The sequence below is a fragment of the Oryctolagus cuniculus genome, chromosome 17 (genome assembly GCF_051225735.1).
Source record: "Oryctolagus cuniculus isolate XC-2025 breed Fujian yellow rabbit chromosome 17, ASM5122573v1, whole genome shotgun sequence".
NCBI lineage: Eukaryota > Metazoa > Chordata > Mammalia > Lagomorpha > Leporidae > Oryctolagus > Oryctolagus cuniculus.
Genome location: NC_142883.1, coordinates 63,574,946 through 63,594,917, shown reverse-complemented (window position 1 = coordinate 63,594,917; position 19,972 = coordinate 63,574,946). Strand labels below are relative to the sequence as shown.

The 19,972-nt window shown below is 43.9% G+C and overlaps 2 protein-coding genes across 2 annotated transcripts in view; both read left to right on the top strand.

The window, feature by feature from the left end:
* The first annotated feature begins 271 nt into the window (after positions 1-271).
* LOC149121290 (uncharacterized) lies at positions 272-1,570 on the top strand. Its single transcript, XM_089317089.1, has one exon. It carries the CDS (start codon positions 272-274, stop codon positions 1,568-1,570), a length of 1,299 nt encoding a protein of 432 aa, XP_089173215.1.
* A 1,819-nt stretch (positions 1,571-3,389) lies between these two features.
* LOC138846310 (leucine-rich repeat-containing protein 37A2-like) overlaps positions 3,390-19,972 on the top strand; it is a 31,894-nt gene continuing 15,311 nt past the window's right edge. Inside the window, 6 exon segments of the mRNA XM_089317145.1 lie at positions 3,390-4,186; positions 5,829-5,900; positions 9,426-9,497; positions 12,337-12,408; positions 13,023-13,103; positions 19,608-19,679. Of these exon segments, the coding sequence (XP_089173271.1) occupies positions 3,390-4,186; positions 5,829-5,900; positions 9,426-9,497; positions 12,337-12,408; positions 13,023-13,103; positions 19,608-19,679 (1,166 nt within the window).

Here is a 19,972-nt window from a genome sequence, read left to right as displayed (position 1 = left end):
ACTCGTTCCGCCTCTAGACAGTCAGAGTTCACAAGGAAACAAGTTGATTGTTTCACCCCTGACCCTGATCCCCAAGAAAGATCTAGCTCGGCGTCGATGGCTTCCTAAGGTTGGTGTTGGAACTCCAGACAAAGCGGCCAAGCTTCAGGGTCAAAATCAAGTTTTGCCGGCTGACTATGGGGTCTATCCTGGTGGTTTTCCTACAGAATCCCAGGAGAACCCAGGAGAACCTGCACAGCCCTCTGAGCAGGCTGAACCATCTCAATTCCTGATGGAAGGCCAGACTCAAAATCCAGAGACTCAGGAGCCCATCCAATCCTCCTCTGCACAGCAAGAAGAACAAGTTCCGCCTCCACAGCCCGTTGAACCAGATGAACTTTCTTCACCCCAGCAAGAGGGCCCAGGTGCAGACCTGCAGCAGCCCGAGGAAGAAGCATCTCCGTTGCAGCAGGAGGCCCCCGCTCAGAATCCATTTGCTACTGCAGAAGTAGTAGGTCAGGCATCAGTGAATCACAATCTTAACACTCCATCCTCACCTCAGATTGTAGCTCTCCAAGCAAACTTCCCCAGCGTCACACTGAAACCTGCAGACACGGAGCTGACAGAAGCCTCAGGGGCAGGTGAGGAAGTTCAGTCTACTCCAAGCATGGAGCAGGCTCCAGCTCAGCCTCTGGGGCATCCTGAGGGAGTGGGACTCCCCTCAGCCCAACAAGAGGCCCCAGTGCAGACTCTGGAATTCCCTGGGAGGGTGGAATCTTGGACTCAAGAGGGTCTAGCTCAGACCTCAGATCTCCCTGAGGAGACTGGACCTTTCTCTACCCAAAACGATGCCACAGCTCAGCCCTCAGAGTATGCTGAGGAAGTCAGCCCATCTGTAGGCCAGCAGGGGGCCCCAGCTCAGCCTCCAGGCCTGCCTGTGAACACTGAATATTCCTCCAGCAATCAGGAGCAGCCTGCTCAGCCTTCTGAGTCTCCAGAGATCGAACCTTCTAGAAGCCAACTGGAAGCCCCGGAGAAGCCTTCGGCACTCCCTGTGGAAGTCAAATCTCCAGTACAGCAAGATCCCCGAGCTCAAGCGCTAGACTCTCCTGAAGAGACTATCATAGCTCAGACTCCACAGATTCAGAAGGGGACGGACTGGTCTCCAGATCAGAATCAAGTTCACCGTTATAACCTGCCCAATGTTACCATCAAGCCTGCAGATGTGGCGCTGACCATAACTCCGGAGCCCACCATGGAGCGGGACTCTTCTCCAGTGCAGCAGGAGGGCTCTGCTCAGACTCCGGGCCCTTCTGTGGAGACAGAACCCTATATTAGTGATCAGGAGCAGCCCACTCAGTATGTTGAGTCTTCTGTAGAGAACAAACCCTCTCCAGCCCAGCAGGAGACCCCATATCAAACTCTGGGCCCTTCCCTGGAGACAGAAGCTTCTCCAGCCCAGCAGGAACCCCCAGAGCCGACTCCGGTCCCTTCTGCAGAGACGGAACCTTCCCCATGTAGTCTTGCTCAGGTCTGCAGGATGCTCAGCCTCTGTAGTAGGTTCTGTAGTAATGGTAAGTGCCAGGTCTAAAGGTTGATTTGTGACACTGGGTGATAGTGGAGGTTGATTTTGACCCTCATGATGCACTGGTGGCTGAGCTACAGATTCTTTAGGTGGAGTCTCCTGCACATTTGTGGCAAGTTCAGCCTCTGTAATGGGCTGTGGAGTTATTGTAAGTGCCAGATCAAAAGGTTGAAATGTGATGCGGGGTGATTTTGGAAACGGAGCTTGATCCTGAGCTGGTGTTGGAACTGTCACCCCCTATATCCTGGGGGTTGAGCTATACCTTCCTTAGATGGCCCTGGAAGCTGAACTGGGGCCTCCTGCATGATTGGAGAAAGTCCGCCTTCCATTCCAGGTTGTGTAGTTATGGTGAGTTCCACATCCAAAGGTTGACCTGTGACTTTGGTCAGGTTTGGTTGCTGAGTTTGAAGCTCCTGCTGGGTTACAGATGATTGAGTGTCAGGGAAGTCTTGTGGCTTGGCTGGGGCTACATTTTGCACTGGAGCTTGTTCTGCATTCTTGAGGGGCTCTAGAGGCTCAGCTGGAGAAAGTTCCATCTTTTCAGGCAGTGCTGGAGGCTTGGCAAGAGGAGGCCCAAGCTGGGTTGGAGAAAATTCAACTTGCTTGGTGGGAACTGTAGGCTGGGCAGGTCCTTCCTGCTGACTCCAGTAAGGATAAACTTCTGGAGTGGGCTTTAGGGTTCTGGTAAGGTCAATATCCACATGTTTTGGTTTGGTTTTAGACATCCTTAAATGCTGAGTTCTGAGTATTTCTTCTGGAATATGAGGTGAAAATGTCATATTCATTGGAATAGCATCACTCATCTCTGGGAAGATATCTGAAGGCTGGTTTGTGTTTCCCTGTTGGAGTGGTAATTGGTAAGCACTCACGGGGCGCTCTAGAGGTGGAACGGAAATCCCCTGCTGGCTTGGTGAAGGTTCCTTCAGTTGTTCAGGCTGAGCTGGGACCCCTGGAAGTGGGGAGTGCTCATCCTCTTCTGGGGGCTTTGGCTGCTGAGCTGTGTCTGCCTCCTGGTCTTTCAAAGGCTCATGCTCCGTAGGGAACACTGAGGCGTGAGCTTGGGCTTCCTGATGGATTGGAGAAGGTGCAGCCTCTTCGGGGGCCTGTAAAATTTCAGCTGTTTCCTCCTGCTGGGTCATAGAGGGTTTCTCATCCTGCATAACTTCTGGAGATTGAATTGGCAGTGGTTCAACCTCTTCAAGAGGCGTTGGAGGCAGAGCTGGGTCTGAGGCCTGAGTTGTTGTGACCTCGTGGCTGACTGGAAATGTTTCCACTTCTGCTGCAGGTTTTGGTGTTAGGGTCAGCTGCAGGTCTGGAGGTTTAGTAGTCACATTGGGCAAGTCGTACTGCTGAACTTGATGGTGACCGGGAGGTAAAATGGTCACCGTGTGATGACTTGGAGGCTGGGCTGGGACTTCTGTCTTCTTTCCAGAAGATTCAACCTCCTCAGAAGACTCAGAGGGCCGCCTTGGTTGCTCCTGCTCACTGATATAAGGTTCGGTCTCCATAGGAGGGACTGGAGTCAGAGCTAGGGCCTCCAGCTGGCCTGGAGGAGCTTGAGTCTCCACCAGGGCCTCCGCGTACTGAGCAATCTGCTGCTGTTCTCTGAGAGAAGGCTCTGTCTCCACGGGAGGGCCTGGAGGAGGCTGAGTCTCCACCAGAGCCTCCGCATACTGAGCTATCTGCTCCTGTTCACGGGGAGAAGGTTCTGCCTCCACGGAAGGGCGTGCAGTGTGAGCTCTGGGTGCCTGCTGCAATTCAACCTTTTGATGTAGAACTTACCCTAACTCCAGAATCCGTTGTGGAGGGTGAACCACTCCCAACCATGCAGGAGACTTCAGGGCAGCCTCCAGGGCCACATAATGAAGTGGTCTATCAGCCTCCAGTTTATTATGAGATGGTAGTTCCAAAACCAAGTCAAGATCAAACTCCGCATCCAATGTCACCCAGTGGCACAGCTGAACCTTCGAAGTTAGAGTCAACCATAACTCAGGTACCCACTACACAGGATGAACATTCTACAGCCTTCAAGTCTATATCTCCTCCTCCTTATCCAATGTACCCTGAGGTGACATTTTCACCTCCAGTCCAGATTCAGACTCAGTATACAAACCTGCCTCAAGTCACAGTCAAGCCTCTGGACCTGGAAATTACCCAAACTCCACAACGTACTACAGAGGCTACACCTTCTACTACCATGCAAATGACCCTAACTCAGTCTACAGAGCCACTAAAGGAGCTCGTAACTCAGTCCCCAGGGGACAATGAGATGACAGTTCCAACAGCAGGTCAGCATCAAGCTCAGCACCCAACATCACCCAGGGTCATAGCTCAGCCTTCCAAGATGGAGCTAACCATAACTCTGGTACCCACTGCAAAAGCTGGCCATTCTCCATCCCTGAAGAAGACTACAGATCTACATCCAGGCCAGGTTCAGACTCAGCACTCAACCCTAACTGAAGTCACAGATCAACCCCTGAATGCGGCTGCCACCATAAATGTCTGTGAGCTCTGCACCTGCAAAGATGAGACACTTTCATGCACTGGCCTCAGCCCAGTGCAGAAGCTTCACAGAGTTCCTGTACCAGAGCCCAACAGCTACAATGGCACCTTCAGCATATTGTAAGAATCTCCCTTCCTCATGGTTCCCTACAGCCTGCCTGTCTTAGCAGCTTTTACCCAAGATCTTCTGAGCCCTCCTCAAGTCCCCACCTTATGTTGACTCTGTGTGTGTGTATGTGTGTGTTTTGGCAGACAGAGTAGGACAGTGAGAGACAGAGAGAAAGGTCTTCCTTTTTCCGTTGGTTCACCCCCAAGTGGCCACTTTGCTTGTGAGCTTTCCTGATCCTCCTTCTCTTATTCTCTTCTGTCTCTTCTACAGTCTCATGTGATTGCCCTTACTGCTTTTCCTGATTCATTATTTATTGACATTCACCATGTTATTACCTCATTGCTTTAATCCCACTCTTCAACACAGCCCTCATCCCGACTTATTAGAGATGATACAACAGATTTAAGGATAGATTCTGGAGCCAGGTTGCCTGGCTTTGAACACAGGTCTCCCAGTGATTAGCTTTGTGACTTTGGACAAGTTATTTAGCTTGGATTCAATATCCTCATCTGTAAAGCTGGCTTAAAGAATTGTGTGATGGATTGTAACAGAAAATAAAAATGCGTGACTCCACAGTCTTTCCCTGGATGACAGCGAGAATGATGGTGGTCTATAAGGCAGAAGCACAGCAGTCAGAAAGAAGAGCCCGTTAGTGGGAGATGTGTTCAGTGTTAGGCACTTTTTATTGATGAGCATAAAGTAACCCGAGAGGACATATCCACCAGGCAGGTGAGCATACAGGTATCTGTTTTATTGCTGCTCCTGCTTCCAGGAAAATGTGTACCTAAAACAAATAGGTTCATTGTTTTTGAGGAGTGAGGACAGAGTTAAAGCTAAGCACTCACAGCAATTCAAAGTTGAAGCTAAATATAAGTCATTGAACAGCTTCTTGTAAACAAGTATCGATTATGAGCACCTTTCCACTTTTTAAAAAGTGCACAGAATGTAGGATAAAATGTGAAAGTATGAACCCCCACACACCCTCATCATCCCCTGGTCCTCACTCTATTACCTGTAACCCAGGTGTGCGTCTTTCCTTCCAACCTCCTCTCTTTTTTTTTTTTTCCTATGGAGGTAATGCTTGGCTCCTGGCTCAGTGATCGGCACTTTTACCCTATGCTGTATTCCAAAAGGCTTTCCACATCAGCACATTAGTCCCTCTGATTTTAAATTGTCTGTATCCATTCAGTACTTGGAAAGATTTCAGCAGAGGGCGCTTGGCCAAAGCACTAGTATACCTGCATAGGTTTTCATTATTCTTATTGGTGACAATACATTTTGCCCATTTTTTCTTGAATAATTTATCCTTTTCTCACTGATTTGTAGAAGTCAGTGTAGACACCTGAGTTATTTTGGTGAAAATACTTAATATTCAAAGTGATTGACTGTCTTTACTGTCAAAGAGACTGGACAGAGACGAAGTTAAGCTTCTGAGAGGATGCTTCATTGTTTATGTCAGTGGCCCCTCATTATTTATTGAGTGAGCAAACTGGGAAGCAGAGAGCTACGGAACATAAAAGCACTGGTATTTATTAGAAAGCTGATAATATTTCTGTATTTCAATACTCCCCCATGAGGGTGCCATGATTTTTTTCCTCATTCTGTTCATTCTTTTCCAACCCATTCAAGGATGTGAACTGTGTTCCTTTACAGAAATTTCCAAGGAAACTCGATTTCTTTCATTGATGAAAATGTATGGAAAGCATACCGCTGGGCTGAGACACTGTGAGTACACGCTCCCAAACATGAATACACAAAACTAACTGCATTGTAAGAGCTTTCTTGTTCTACTATTTTGAGGTCAGTATGTCAGAAAAAGTATTCCCTCTCCATGTCACAATCAACATCTGTTGATTATAATTCTATGGTTGTTTTAACAAGGCACAGAATTTGAAATAAGAAACTACTTCTATTTATTTGCATTTTATCAGTAATACCATTACATTCTTAGTAGATAAAAAGTGATAGGGATAGTGAAGACCTTCATTGTGTCCTAACTCCCTACCTATGAGGTAATAATTACTGCTCTGAGTTTGGCATATATCCTTCCAAAAAATTACCTACAAACATATTTACATAGAGCATAATAGTTGTGTTGTGTGGTTTCTTTCTTTTTTTAACCTAAATAGTAACATCCTGCAACTTGGTTCTTTCACTTCATGGTTTCTTCTGGATTTCTTTCCCTCCTAGTACTCAGTCAGTTACCCTATTCATTTAACTCCTGCATGATATTCTATAGTATGGATGGCCATTTCACAGTTTACTTAATAATCCCTCTATTGATGGATTTTCAATTATGTCCACTTCTCATGTATTGCTGCAAGGAAAATCCTTGTGCACACTTGTGAACATGGACAAGCATTTTGCAAAATAGAAGTCTAGAAAGAAAATGGGGCAGCTAGCATTGTGGCATAGTGGGAAAAGCCTCCACCAGCCATGCCAGCATCCCATATGGGCGCTGGTTTGAGTCCTGGCTGCTCCACTTCTGATCCAGATCTCTGATATGGCCTGGGAAAGCAGTGGAAGATGGCCCAAGTGCTTGGGACCCCGCACCCATGTGGGAGACCTTGAAGAAGCTCCTGGCTCCTGGCTCCTGGCTTCGGATCAGCACAGCTCTGGCCATTGTGGCCAACTGGGGAGTGAGCCAGTGGATTGAAGACCTCTCTCTCTCTCTCTCTGCCTCTCTCTCTCTCTCTCTGCCTCTCCTTCTCTCTGTGTGTAACTTGACTTTCAAATAAATAAATAAATCTCAAAAAAAAAAAAGAATGAAAATGGATGAAGACTACGGAAATAGGAAATTTTAATTGCCCTCAGAAAAGCTGTGCACACTTACTTACACTCCAGCTAACAGAATATAAGAACATTCATTTCCCTTCATCCTTTTTAAAAAGATGTATTTGTTTACTTGAACTATGGGAGTGGGGGGAGGGGGAGATGGAGCGAGAGCAAATGAGAGAGTGAGAGAAAGAGAGAATCTTCCATCCACTGCTTTATTCCCCAAATGCCCAAAACAGCCATGGCTGGGCCAGGCCAAAGCTAAGATCTAATACTTGATTCTGGGTCTCCCACAGGGATGACGAGGAATCAAGCACTTGGGCCATCATCTGCTGCCTCCTAGGTGCACTAGCAGGCATCTGGCTCAGAAGCAGAGGGCCCAAGACTTTAACCAGGCTCTCCAATATGGAATTTACGCTTCTCAAGTGACGGCTTAGCCTGCTATGCCCCAACACTGACTCTTCCCTTCACCTTTTCACCTCGGGATGCTCTTTGTCTTTTTGCTAATGTGACTGGCAAATAAAAGGGTTCCCAGCTGAATCTGGATTTCTTTGATTACTCATAAATTTAAATGTCTTTATATACTTATTGAACATCTATGTTTCGTTGAGGTTTTGTCCACTGTCCATTTGTTGAATTATCTTTTCCTTACTGATTTTTGAAAGGAATCAGTTTAGACTCCCAATTTTGGGGGAAAATACTTAACATTCAAAGTAATTAACTAAAAATAAAAATCTATCATGTCACCTAGGCCAGTGAACTAGAAATTTTGAAGTGCTGAGTGTAACATAATAAAAAAAAGGAATTAATTGACATTTTTCACGACAGTTTGCATGTTATATCACTGGGACAACTTGTACAGACATCATAAATTATTTCTGAATACAAACAAGACATATAACAGACAAAGGAGAAGGGTTATGATCACTTTAAGATAAATTTTCCCAGGGCCTGTGCAGTGCTGCAGTAGTGCAGTGGGCTAAGCTGCTACTTGCGGCGCTGGTATCCTGTACGGGCACCAGTTCTAGTCCCAGCTGCTCCACTTTAAATCCAACTCTCTGCTATGGCCTGAGAATGCAGTAGAGGATGGCCCAAGCACTTAGGTCTGTGCACCCATGTAGGAGACCCCAAAGAGGCTCATGGATCCTGGCTCCTGGCTTCCAATTGGCCCAGCTACAGCCATTGCAGCCATTTGGGGAGTGAACCAGTGGAGAGAAGACCTTTCTGTCTCTTCTTCTCTCCATCTGTAATTATAACTCTGAAACAAATAAATAAAATCTTTTTTAAAAAAGATAAAAGTTTCCCCTTAGCCTACTATCTCATTTCTGATGGGAAAATGCTAGAATCAGGCAGTTGTGACTTTTAATTTATGATGTTTCTTAAATACAATACACACAGTTTGTATATATTTTGGTTATGCTTCATTTAAAGATGTCCCAAACTTGTAAGAAAAATCAAAGTCAGGGCTGGCACTGTGGCATAGCAGGTAAAGCCACCACCCACAGTGCCAGCATCCCATATGGGTGCCGGTTCGAGTCTCAGCTGCTCCACTTCCAATCCAGCTCTTTGCTATGGCCTGGGAAAGCAGTGGAAGATGGCCCAAGTCCTTGGGCCCATGCACCCACATGGGAAGACCTGGAGGAAGCTCCTGGCTCCTCATTAGCACAGCTCCAGCCTTTGTGGCCAATTGGGGAGTGAACCAGTGGATGGAAGACCTTCCTCTCCCCTCTCCCCTCTCCCTTCTCCCCTCTCCTTCTCTCTGTGTGTAACTCTGACTTTCAAATAAATAAATAAATCTTTGGAAAAAGGAAAAATCAGAGTCATCTGACACAAAAGTAAATAACACTAGTTTCCTCTGAAGAGTGAAGACGGGAGTTGGAAAGGCTAAGGGATAAAGGGAAGGGGAAGAAAATTTAATTTTTCTTATTTGAGAGGCAAAGGCAGCATGCTATCATACACTGTTCACTCCCCAGATGCCTGTAGTGGTGAGACTGGGTCAGTCAAACTCAGGAACCTCAAACTCAGTCTTGTTCTCCTACATAGATGGCAGGGATTTAAATACTCAGCCATCATTACTGCCTCCCTGGTCAACCTTAACTTGTAGCCCCGGCATACCTCAAACATGGGGCTTCGGTAGTAGGGCTTGGGAAAAAAACAGAAGGAAATGGCAGTTCTGCCAATCTTGGTGCCTCCCAGTGTTAGGTTCTAACAGGGACATTGTGACCTACAGAGCAGACATTACATTTATGATTTGGTGGGAAGGACGGATAGGTGTATAGAGATGGACAAAAAAGGGAGAGTGGGAAAAATGGTTTAAATTAAAATACAACAGACATTGCCACCCTAGAAGTAAATTAGAATCTGGGTATTTAAACAGCACCATTACCAAAGTTTCCTCTACATACAGAGTTAGTCCTATGAAGCAAACAGCTGCAGTTGTCATTTTGATTCAGAAGTACCTCTTTCATTTTCCAGAATCCTCAGTGAAAATGACTTGACTGAATTACATAAGGACTCATTTGAAGGCCTGCTGTCCCTCCAACACTTGTAAGTCAGTTAATCATACTTATTTATGAGATTTTAGTTACATTATCTAGAAAACAAATATGGGTCCCAGCTGGATAATCTCCAAGGTTTCTTCTGGAAGTCTACACTGTAGGGTCTCATATCTCTAACATGGAATACCTACTATGTGCTTTGTGGTTTTTTTTTTTGACAGGCAGAGTGGACAGTGAGAGAGAGAGAGACAGAGAGCAAGGTCTTCCTTTGCCATTGGTTCACCCTCCAATGGCCACCGCAGCCAGTGCGCTGCGGCCGGAGCACCGCGCTGATCCAATGGCAGGAGCCAGGTGCTTCTCCTGGTCTCCCATGGGGTGCAGGGCTCAAGTACCTGGGCCATCCTCCACTGCACTCCCTGGCCACAGCAGAGATGGCCTGGAGGAGGGGCAACCAGGACAGAATCCGGTGCCCAGGCCAGGACTAGAACCCGGTGTGCCGGCGCCGCAAGGCGGAGGATTAGCCTAGTGAGCCGCGGATTATATTTGTATTTAATTTACAAGCAATGGATGAAATTGGATCCAAGGTCTGTCTTCATACAGGTCCTAAGTTAAGAATGAGTTTTATATTTATAAAGGACTGTAAAGAGAAACAAAGAAACAAGAAAATACAACAGAGACAATATGTGGCCGACCAAGTCTCAAACATTTATCATCTGGCCTTTACAAACAAGGTTTGAACGAGTTGGTTTAATACAACAAAGGGAAGAAAACATAAACCAACAACATTAATTTGAATGCCATCAACTGAAAGTTGTTAGATGATCTAATCTTGAATAAGTTAACCTTTAGCCATTAAGTGACTTGCTAAACAGGTAAATTATATAAACAATATTATCAAGAATACTAAGCTACCAAGAGAACAGATTTGGCATTAATGATTTCCATTAAGGAACTATTATACCCATGTTGGAAATAGATAATTAAAACAATAGCTACATAGTATTGGGAAGTGTACATCATTAATCCTTATTAGGCTAATTACTGGGCCTCTTCAGCAAATAGATTCTTGTCTCAAAAGTACAAGGCTTAAGGAACATAGCATGTGATACTCACAACACTCCTTTGAATGATGATCAGAACTTCTAGGCCATACGGGGACAACCACATCTGCATGGTTCCTCTTGAGCACCTTTCCCATCTGGGCTCCGGAACCTTGCAAACATGGTTTGGAGAAAAACAAATGAGACTACTGCTGGTAGAATAGGCCCTTCATTGTTTCTGCTGGAAAATCCTTTGTAGCCTAATTAGTTTATGCTAGCATATGTATTCACTTCATTTTCAAAATGCCAATCAATTGTCTAAAGCTGAAAGAGAAAGCCAAACACTTTGCCTAGTACTGGAGACACATAAATGAGTAAGACAGGATCCCACCTTCCCAAGAGCTCACAATCTTGCAGGGGAAACAAATACACAAGCTCAAACCAATACCCAATAAGCACTATGTAGCTGACAGAGTGCTGCAGAGGGACCAGGGAATAATAAAACCACACTGCTTTTTAAAAATTCACTTTTCCTTCTTCTACCTACTCAACCATTCCTTCATTTAATAAACACCTGAGTCTATTTCCATGAGTCAGTTTTAAACATAGTGGGCAATGTAGATGAGCAAGGCCAAATCCATGCTTTCAAGAAGTTTATGCTCTGGGGAAATGGAAGGCACAAGTAACGATATCAAAAGAAATGGATATAGAGTCCAGACGAGGGAGAAGACTTTGGGCTGGGTCAGGGACGATGGAACCAGGGAGCAATGCCAGTTGAACAGGACTTCCAAGGGGGCAGTGGGCATCATCAGACGTCTTGGAGAGAATATCGTGGGAGAAAGGGAAAACATGGAAGCTTCTGAGGCACAGAGATGCAGGGAAAGCTGGAGGGTGAAGCCAGGTCTTCCAGGCCTTTGAATGCTGAGCAAGAGTCACCACGGGGAACCATGCTGTCACAGCAGTGCTCTAAAACAGACTTGAGCTTGCACCACAGTTACCTGGGGCTCTGAACCCTACCCCCACAGTAACTGCCTGAGTCGGTCTAGAACAGGGCTGAGAATCTGCCTCTTCTGTAAGCACCTAGTGATATTGGCCTCGGAGAGTCACTTAGGGCAAGTCCCACTGGTGACTGCGCGTGGGACAGGTGAGAGAAGGAGATTCTAGAGATGGAGCCACCAACAGATGAGTTGCAGGTGAAAAGTGAGGGTCAAATTGTAATCAGTGGAAGTAAGAGTCCTCTACCACCAAGAGTGTTTTCAAGTGGGAATCCAGTGTCATGCTGTTTTCTGACGGTTCTATCATGGCTTTCATGGACTATCAAGCAACAAGCAACAAATAAATTTCCTTTAGTATGACAGAAAGTGTAATTCTGAATCAGTTCAAAATAATGAATTAATTAGAGAACCAATTTCATTTCAAATGATTCAAAAGGGCATCTTTTTTTCTGGTATTGAATGAAGTTAGAAAACTAGGACTAAACCAGGAAAGGTGTGAAAATGTGAGTATTCTTTGGAATATTAGACATTAAAAATGGAGATGACAGCTTTGCTCCTTGTTTCAAATGGATGAAGACTATGAAAGTTCATCTAATCAATTCTGCACTCAGGAAAGTTTACCACCACAATCTATCAAGATCTATAGTTGTGTATGTCATTGTTGAAGGTTCTAACAGTGAGACTATTAGGAGAGGTTGTAAGAAGGGGTAGTATCTCCAGAGGGTCAAATACAAGTCCAAAGCTTTACAGTTTAGGTAAAAACTGCATATCCAACATTATCAAATGCAAATTTTATTATCCCCACTGACTATATAGGTAATAGCTAACCAAGGCAATGTTTTCCTTTTCCTAGAGATTTATCCTGCAATAAAATAGAGTTTATCGAAAGACGTGCATTTGAGTCACTCCCTTTTTTGCAGTCTATGTAAGTTGCAATTTCATCATATTTGGAATTTTAATAAATCTTCACTGTTCACCTTGAAATAGGGTTAAGATTCTACTTTACATTTGTAGTAGAAGGTTGCTAAAATTCTGTAACAGGTCCTTTTCCTCTCTAGCAAAAATACTATCAGGTACAAAAGTCAGAGTGAATCCCACAGAGCAGGGCTTCTCAGCCAACATGATTTTGCATTCAGGTAACAGCTTACAGCCCTGCACATGCTGCTGACACTGCATGAGCTAAGCCCAGCCTGCTGTTAAGCCACTTACTATGTACAGGACAAACCTCCACAAGAAAAGCATTATCGAGTCCAAAATGTCAATAGCATTCAAGTTGTGAAACTCTGTTCCAGAGAAGTAAAGATCACACAGTACAAGTATGTCATGTAATATGAAAATAATATGATGAAATTTAATGTAAATGTGCAAGTATAATTCAGAAACCAAATCTTCCAGTACCAGTAAATTCTTTAGTGTGTAGATAAAATGTGGAAGTATTGTTTCATCTATAAAAATTAGAATCACTCCTGAAAGAAGAGTATTCTGAAAATATTTCTTTTTTTCTTCTTCATTCTCTTTCACTCATGTCTTTTTTTGTAGAAATCTTGGTTGCAATTTACTGACAGAACTGAGCTTTGGGACATTTCAGGCGTGGCATGGAATGCAGTTTTTGCACAATGTGTAAGTGCAATAGATGATGAATACATATTTAAAAACCATTTGTGTATAAAAATTGTATATAGTTATGCTTATCTGGGTATTAAGCCCTGTATATAAACTCTGCAAAGAAGGTCTTCATTTCCATTTTTTTTCCAAAAATCTAACACAAAGTACTCTGGGAGAAAAAGGTTCTGGTGCTTTCTCAGGGTTACCTGCTTTTAAATCCTAATGCAAAAATAATTCCTGGGACCCAGCCAAAGGGCACATCTCTCCCCATCACCCACCCAGATCATAAGCTTTTTCCAAAATGTATTTAGCTCTCAATTTATAAATTATCTGTGGATACTAATAACTTTTGAAATAGGAAGAAGTGGCATATATGTTAAACTGTAGTGTTAAAAAAATAAGAAAATACACTGCTCTAGCCTAATCCCACATATTTTGTCCTGACTAAACTGCAACAGAAAGTGAGTTTTATTCACTTTCAACTCAACAATTCTGTGATGTTCAATGGCCCAAGGGAATTTTAGATTCAAGATACAGATTCTCCACTAAACCTGATGTTGAAAGACTATCCACCTGTTCTGTGGTTCAGAATCCCAGCCAAACACAATTCATTCTGGTTATGAGGGAAGGTTTTAGGATGTGTTGGGGATGGACCAACAGTGCCTGCAGATCTTGAGGAAGAACACTGAGAGTCTGTTTTTACTTCACCCACACACCGGGAGCTGGTTCCTGGAGCCCCAACACCAAGTGGTTTTGGTAGCATCAGTAAAAATGGCCTCAACATATATCATTCCATTAGATTCCCTCCTAAGGGGCCGAGTTCCAGTACAGTTTTCTGTAGACAACACAGGGAGAAAATCTGTGGAATCACAGTGGATGAAAAGTAATGAATTCATTTAAGAACATTCACTGAGTGCCAGGCCCACCGAGTGCCAGGTGCTGTATTAAGTGCTGGGGGTACAAACTGGAACAGGACAGAAGCTTTGTCTCCAGAGACTTTCATGCCAGCAGGGGGAAGTTGGACATTGATGGGAAAATGAGTGACAGCCATGCTAGCATCTGTGCAGCAAGGCCAGAGAGATGAGCTGAAAAAGTAGGAGCAGAGCTAGGGATGGCGTACAGTGCACGAGGCACCAGTTCATTTATCTCAAGTTTCTGTGTCCATCTTAAGCCAAAGAAAAAAAGCATTTGCTTCATGGTGATGCAAAAACCAGAGCTAGCTGGTATTGGAAACTAATCCTCTTATCATGCGATCTGAACATATCTAACTCATGGTTGCTTCAAAAATTGGCACAATGGCTGTAATACACCAAGTGTGTGTTGGGAGCGGGTCTCCTTTATTTGGGGACATATTCTTTTATTAGACAAATCTGCTTCAAGGAAACTTTCGCTATCCCCGTTGCCCCAGGAAGACACCAGTGATCTTATGACCAAAGATGAGGGTTTTTAAAGTGAAAACAATGCTGTTCACTGCATTACAGAGTCCAGAAAAGAGTGCCAGCTGAGCTGGATTCATCATGAACTGGAGCCTAAGCTTCAAGGCTTTACGCTTGCACGTGCCCCTTCCAAGGTCCTGGGAGGGGCTGGAGCAATTTTTATATTCATAATTCTGCATGTTTCATTATAAGGGATTCCCCAAATTAGGTTAGGCTCATGCTCAGCAAAATCTGCATTCACCCTTACTTTGCATGTACTACATGCAGCCCAGTAAACATTCTTCTGAATGAAGTCTCTGTGTAAAACAGCAGTGTGGTAGGATCAATCTATTGTGAATATGAAATCTACCTCAAAGACATGCCAAGAGCTTACCAGTGACATAACATTCTTTGAATAGTAATACTCATCAAATCTTTCAGTGAAATCAGAAATGAATATATTATGGAAAATCAGCAGTAATTGATAATTCTAAACATTAAGTATACTTTATTTCTTCTGCTTCATTCATTTATGTCGCTCCCCCTCTTCGTGGAGGAACGACACAGGACCCTGCGTTGTTCTTTCGTCTGCTCGGCCCTCCCCAGGTTTGCTGCTGGTTCTTCCCGGGTTGGCTACCGTCCCTTCCACCTCCGTGGAAGGGCGGTTCCCCCTGCCACTTTCCCCACTTCTGCGGGGGAGCGGCACACCGCCGGCCGGCTCTCTCGGGGGCTGCACAGGTGTTCCTTCAGATAGATGTTCCTGGTGCATGTTGTCTCTCTCCTCCTTTATAGTCCTCTTCCACCAATCCCAACTCTGCTACCCACACGCCGAGTACGCTGCTCTCCTCCAATCAGGAGCAGCTCCTGCAGCTTGTCAAGTTGGTGAAAGGCAGCTGGGTAGAAGCTGTTTGCTCCTCTCCCAGCGCCATATTGTGGGAGAGCAGATGCATAGAATAAGTCTTAATTCCAGTAACTTAGTCTAGTCCGAGTTGCTCCCCACACATGTACATTAAGTCTTAACTCATTGGCTTCTTTCTAAAAATTGTTTTAGTCACTTCATTGGTCCTCACAAAACAAGTTTCATAGTTTAGTAGTGGAAGGACTCTAGAGTGTAGAGAGGGGCTCCCTTATCCAGACAGAGCACATCCACATGCTCACTCGTCTGTTACTCACAAGCACTGTGGGTGACTAGGAGGAGAGTCCAGGCTTTCTCCCTCCTCAGATATTCGCCCCACTGTTGACACTGTAGGTGAGCTGGGTGTGGTCGTACACTGAAGGTCAGCCATGGGCATAGCCTCCTTCAGGCAAGCTGTGGATACACCTGCATTTGCACACTGCTGGCACAGTCCTCCCTCTGTGGTGTGTCCTGGAATCCAAACAGCATCTCCCCAAACTCAGAGAGAGGCATAAACCTTACAGATGAAGAGAACAACTCAGGTCTGCCCTTTGGGGGTGTTTTGTAAGGGTTCACAAGTTTTCACATTGTCACTTCCTGCAACTATTACACTTTTCTTCTCATAATCTTTTCATCTGCACCATATTCTCATCTGTGTAGCAAGAGGTCTTCTTTTCTCTTAAGGTAATTCTTCCTCTGCACCGTATGCTTCTCTTAAAGTATTCTCTTCATTGGCTTTAGGGTTTTTTTGTTCTTTTACTTTTTTCTTTAAGATTTATTCATTTATTTGAAAGTCAGAGACACGGCTGGTGCTGTGGCACAGCAGATTAAAGCCCTGGCCTGAAGCGCCAGCATCCCATATAGGTGCCGGTTTGAGACCTGGATGCTCCACTTCCAATCCAGCTCTCTGCTATGGCCTGGGAAAGCAGTGGAAGATGGCCCAAGATTCTGACAGCTCACTGGGATGCACTTTGGAGAGGCTCAGCTTCATTCTGCATGCTCATCTCCATTCATTTTCTTTTTCTTTTCTTTTTTTTTTTTACAGGCAGAGTGGACAGTGAGAGAGAGAGACAGAGAGAAAGGTCTTCCTTTGCCGTTGGTTCACCCTCCAATGGCCGCCGCGGCCAGCGCACTGCGGCCGGCGCACCGTGCTGATCTGGTGGCAGGAGCCAGGAGCCAGGTGCTTTTCCTGGTCTCTCATGGGGTGCAGGGCCCAAGCACATGGGCCATCCTCCACTGCACTCCCTGGCCACAGCAGAGAGCTGGCCTGGAAGAGGGGCAACCGGGACAGAATCCGGCGCCCGGACCGGGACTAGAACCCGGTGTGCCGGCACCGCTAGGCGGAGGATTAGCCTAGTGAGCCACGGCGCCGGCCCTCATCTCCATTCATTTTCATTCTCTCTCTCTCTCTCTCTCTCTCTCTCTCTCTCTCCCCCTCCCTCCCTCCTTCCCTCCCTCTGTCCCTCTGTCCCTCTGTCCCTCTCCCTCACTCTCTCTGATACTGGGCATACAGTCTATTTTTTTTTGGAGAGTTTGAGGTTTTTTTGTTGTTGTTGCTCATTTTACACATACTTCTCTTTTCTTATTATAATTCCTGATTTGGTTCAAATGTAGACAAAATAACTTAGACAAAGTTCAAACATTATCCAACATTCACATGGTTACATATGACTTTGAGTATGCAAGTAATACATCTCATAATTTTAAAAAATTTTGAGAAGCAACAAATTAAAAATAAAATTAATCCACAATCCAAAAACCTAAACCCAAATATTGCTAAGACATCAGTCTATTCCTAAAGCAGATGTTTCTTTTTTTTAACTTTTATTTAATAAATATACATTTCCAATGTACAACTTCTGGATTATAGTGGCTTTTTCCCCCCATAACCTCCCTCCCACCTGCAGTCATCCCATCTCCCATTCCCTTTCTCATCCCATTCTTCATCAAGATTCATTCTCAATTCTCTTTATATACAGAAGATCAACTTAGTATATACTAAGTAAAGATTTCAGCAGTTCGCACCCACACAGAAACACAAAGTATAAAGTATTGTTTGAGTACTAGTTATACCATTAATTCACATAGTACCACACATTAAGGACAGAGATCCTACATGGGGAGTAAGTGCACAGTGACTCCTGTTGTTGATTTAACAATTGACACTCTTATTTATGACGTCAGTTATCACCCGAGGCTCTTGTCATAAGCTGCCAAGCCTATTTTTAAGGCTACCACTGAGCTTGCCAGGGAGGAACTGTCTAGGGCAAGTTAAATACACAAAACCCACACAAATCTCACTATTCTTAGAGAAAGTCAGCCAATTTTCTTGAGTAAATGCCCCACAGGTGGCTGCAAGCCTTTGGTTAAATTTCCAGAATTATCAAAAACTTGATTCTGACCACTTTTACCATTTTGTTGTTCCCTTTATGAAGGGATAAATTTTCAAATGTTCTCACTCCACTGTTTACATAGGTTTCCACTGATGTCACCTACAACATGCTTTTAAATCTCTAGTCTCAATGACTCTGAGCTAAATATCTAATCGTGGGATAAGATTAGGGAAAAGGAATAAAAAGAGAAACTAATTTTCATGAGCGCTATCCTGAGAAGGTTGATGAAATTTTCAAAGTACTTCTATATTTAGTCATCTCAAGCTTCAGATTAAAGTGACAAATATTTGGACCCTTTTCTGCACACATATTAGACACAGTCTGGGGCAGGACTGAGCTCCAGCTCCAGCTTTGCTTCTTACAAGTGCAGTGACCTACAACAAGTTACACAGCCTCTGTGACTCAGCACAATATATATCACAATAGGCTACTGGGGTACAATACCTATCACAGAGGTTATTGGGAACATCCAGTGTTGAATGCTGAACACAGATGCTTGGCAGCCCAATCAATATCATCTGTAAGAGTTATTATTTTCACAGTCTGTAACAGTACAGTACGTTTTTGAGTAGAGTTAAACTAAAGGCAGTTTTTTTTACCTGTTTTTGTTTTTGTTTGCTTGCTTTAAAAACTTTAAAAATCTATTACAGCATTTAGGAATGAAATTTCCCACAACACGAATTTATTCATTGTATTGGTATGGAAACAAAATGTGATTTCTTTACTCAACAAATATTTATTAACCATGCAGTAAATTTCAGGCACTATGCCACACACAGGCATAACAAAGACAATAACTTATGTTCCCTGCCCTCAAGGGGCTAACAGGCCAGGAGACTGACAGGCCAACAAGCAACGTAACAAAGACTGTGATGTGATGTGATGCAATGTGACGTGATGTGATGTGATGATCAGTGTGATGTGATGTGACGTGATGATGTGATGTGATGTGATGTGATGTGATGTGATGTGATGTGACGTGATGATGTGGTGTGATGTGATGTGATGTGATGTGATGTGATGTGATGTGATGTGATGATGTGTGATGCGAAATGAGAACACCAGTGGAAGAACGTGACAAGAGTATGGCTTTGACGTGGGTTCTTTTTCCATCAACTAAATGAATTAAGTCATGGCTTGTTTAAAATTTCTAAAGATGAAAGGCAAGCACCTTGAATTATGGAGAACACAGGATTAGTGTTTCCTACACAAAAAAGGGCTTCCCTATCAGTGTGGTCACTTCTATACATCTTTCTTTTTTAAGACACAGACAGCTCCCGTCCCCTAGTTCACTTCCCAAATACCTGCAATGGCTCGGGCGAGGCTAGGCCAGGCCCAGGCTGAAGCTGGAAACCAGAAACCAGTCCACGTCTCCAAGTAGGCAGCAAAGAATCAACCAATTGAGCCATCACCACTGCCTCCCAGGGTCTGCATTAACAGGAAGTTGCAATTAGAAGCTGGAACTGGGAATCAAACCCAGGCATCTGATTTGAGACGTAGGTATCCCAATCTGGGTGTTAATTGCTAGGCAAAACACTGGCTCCACTTCTAAGGCTTTTCACCTAAAAAGTTCTTTTGCATACTTTTTGTTTATTATGCATTTTTTTGTATCTTTTCTCTTTCTCTTCTCCATTCATCCTCTAAGAGACATAGGTAGTTCCCAAAGAACAAGTGCTTTTTGAATTCTAAGGGTGATTTATAAGTACACAGAAAGTAATTTTAAGCCTAAAATGTCTACACAAAAAAGAATATAATTTCTCATACAATCTTGTGCTTATTGAAAGGCCAATAACTTTAATTCCATTGCATTTTTCAGAAATCTCAATCGTAATCCTCTGAAAAACGTTGAAGATTCGTATCTTTTTAAACTGCCAGCATTAAAATATCTGTAAGTATTAAACTAATCCTTTTTTATTTTCATCAAACATTAAATATTTGAGATTGAGGCTAAAAAGTCATGATTTTAAATTAGGTTACTGAAAAAAAATAAATTAGGTTACTGAAAAAAAGTTATTGACTGAGGCAAGAACTGAGAAAGAATTTATCATGGGAAAGACAGCTGGCAGAGGGAGACAGTGTTACATGCAAATACATGTTAGGAATACCATCTATCCCAAGCAAAGAGGTATAGATGTAATTTTTTTAAAGAAAAAAATAAGAATTAAAAGAGGTCAATGTAGT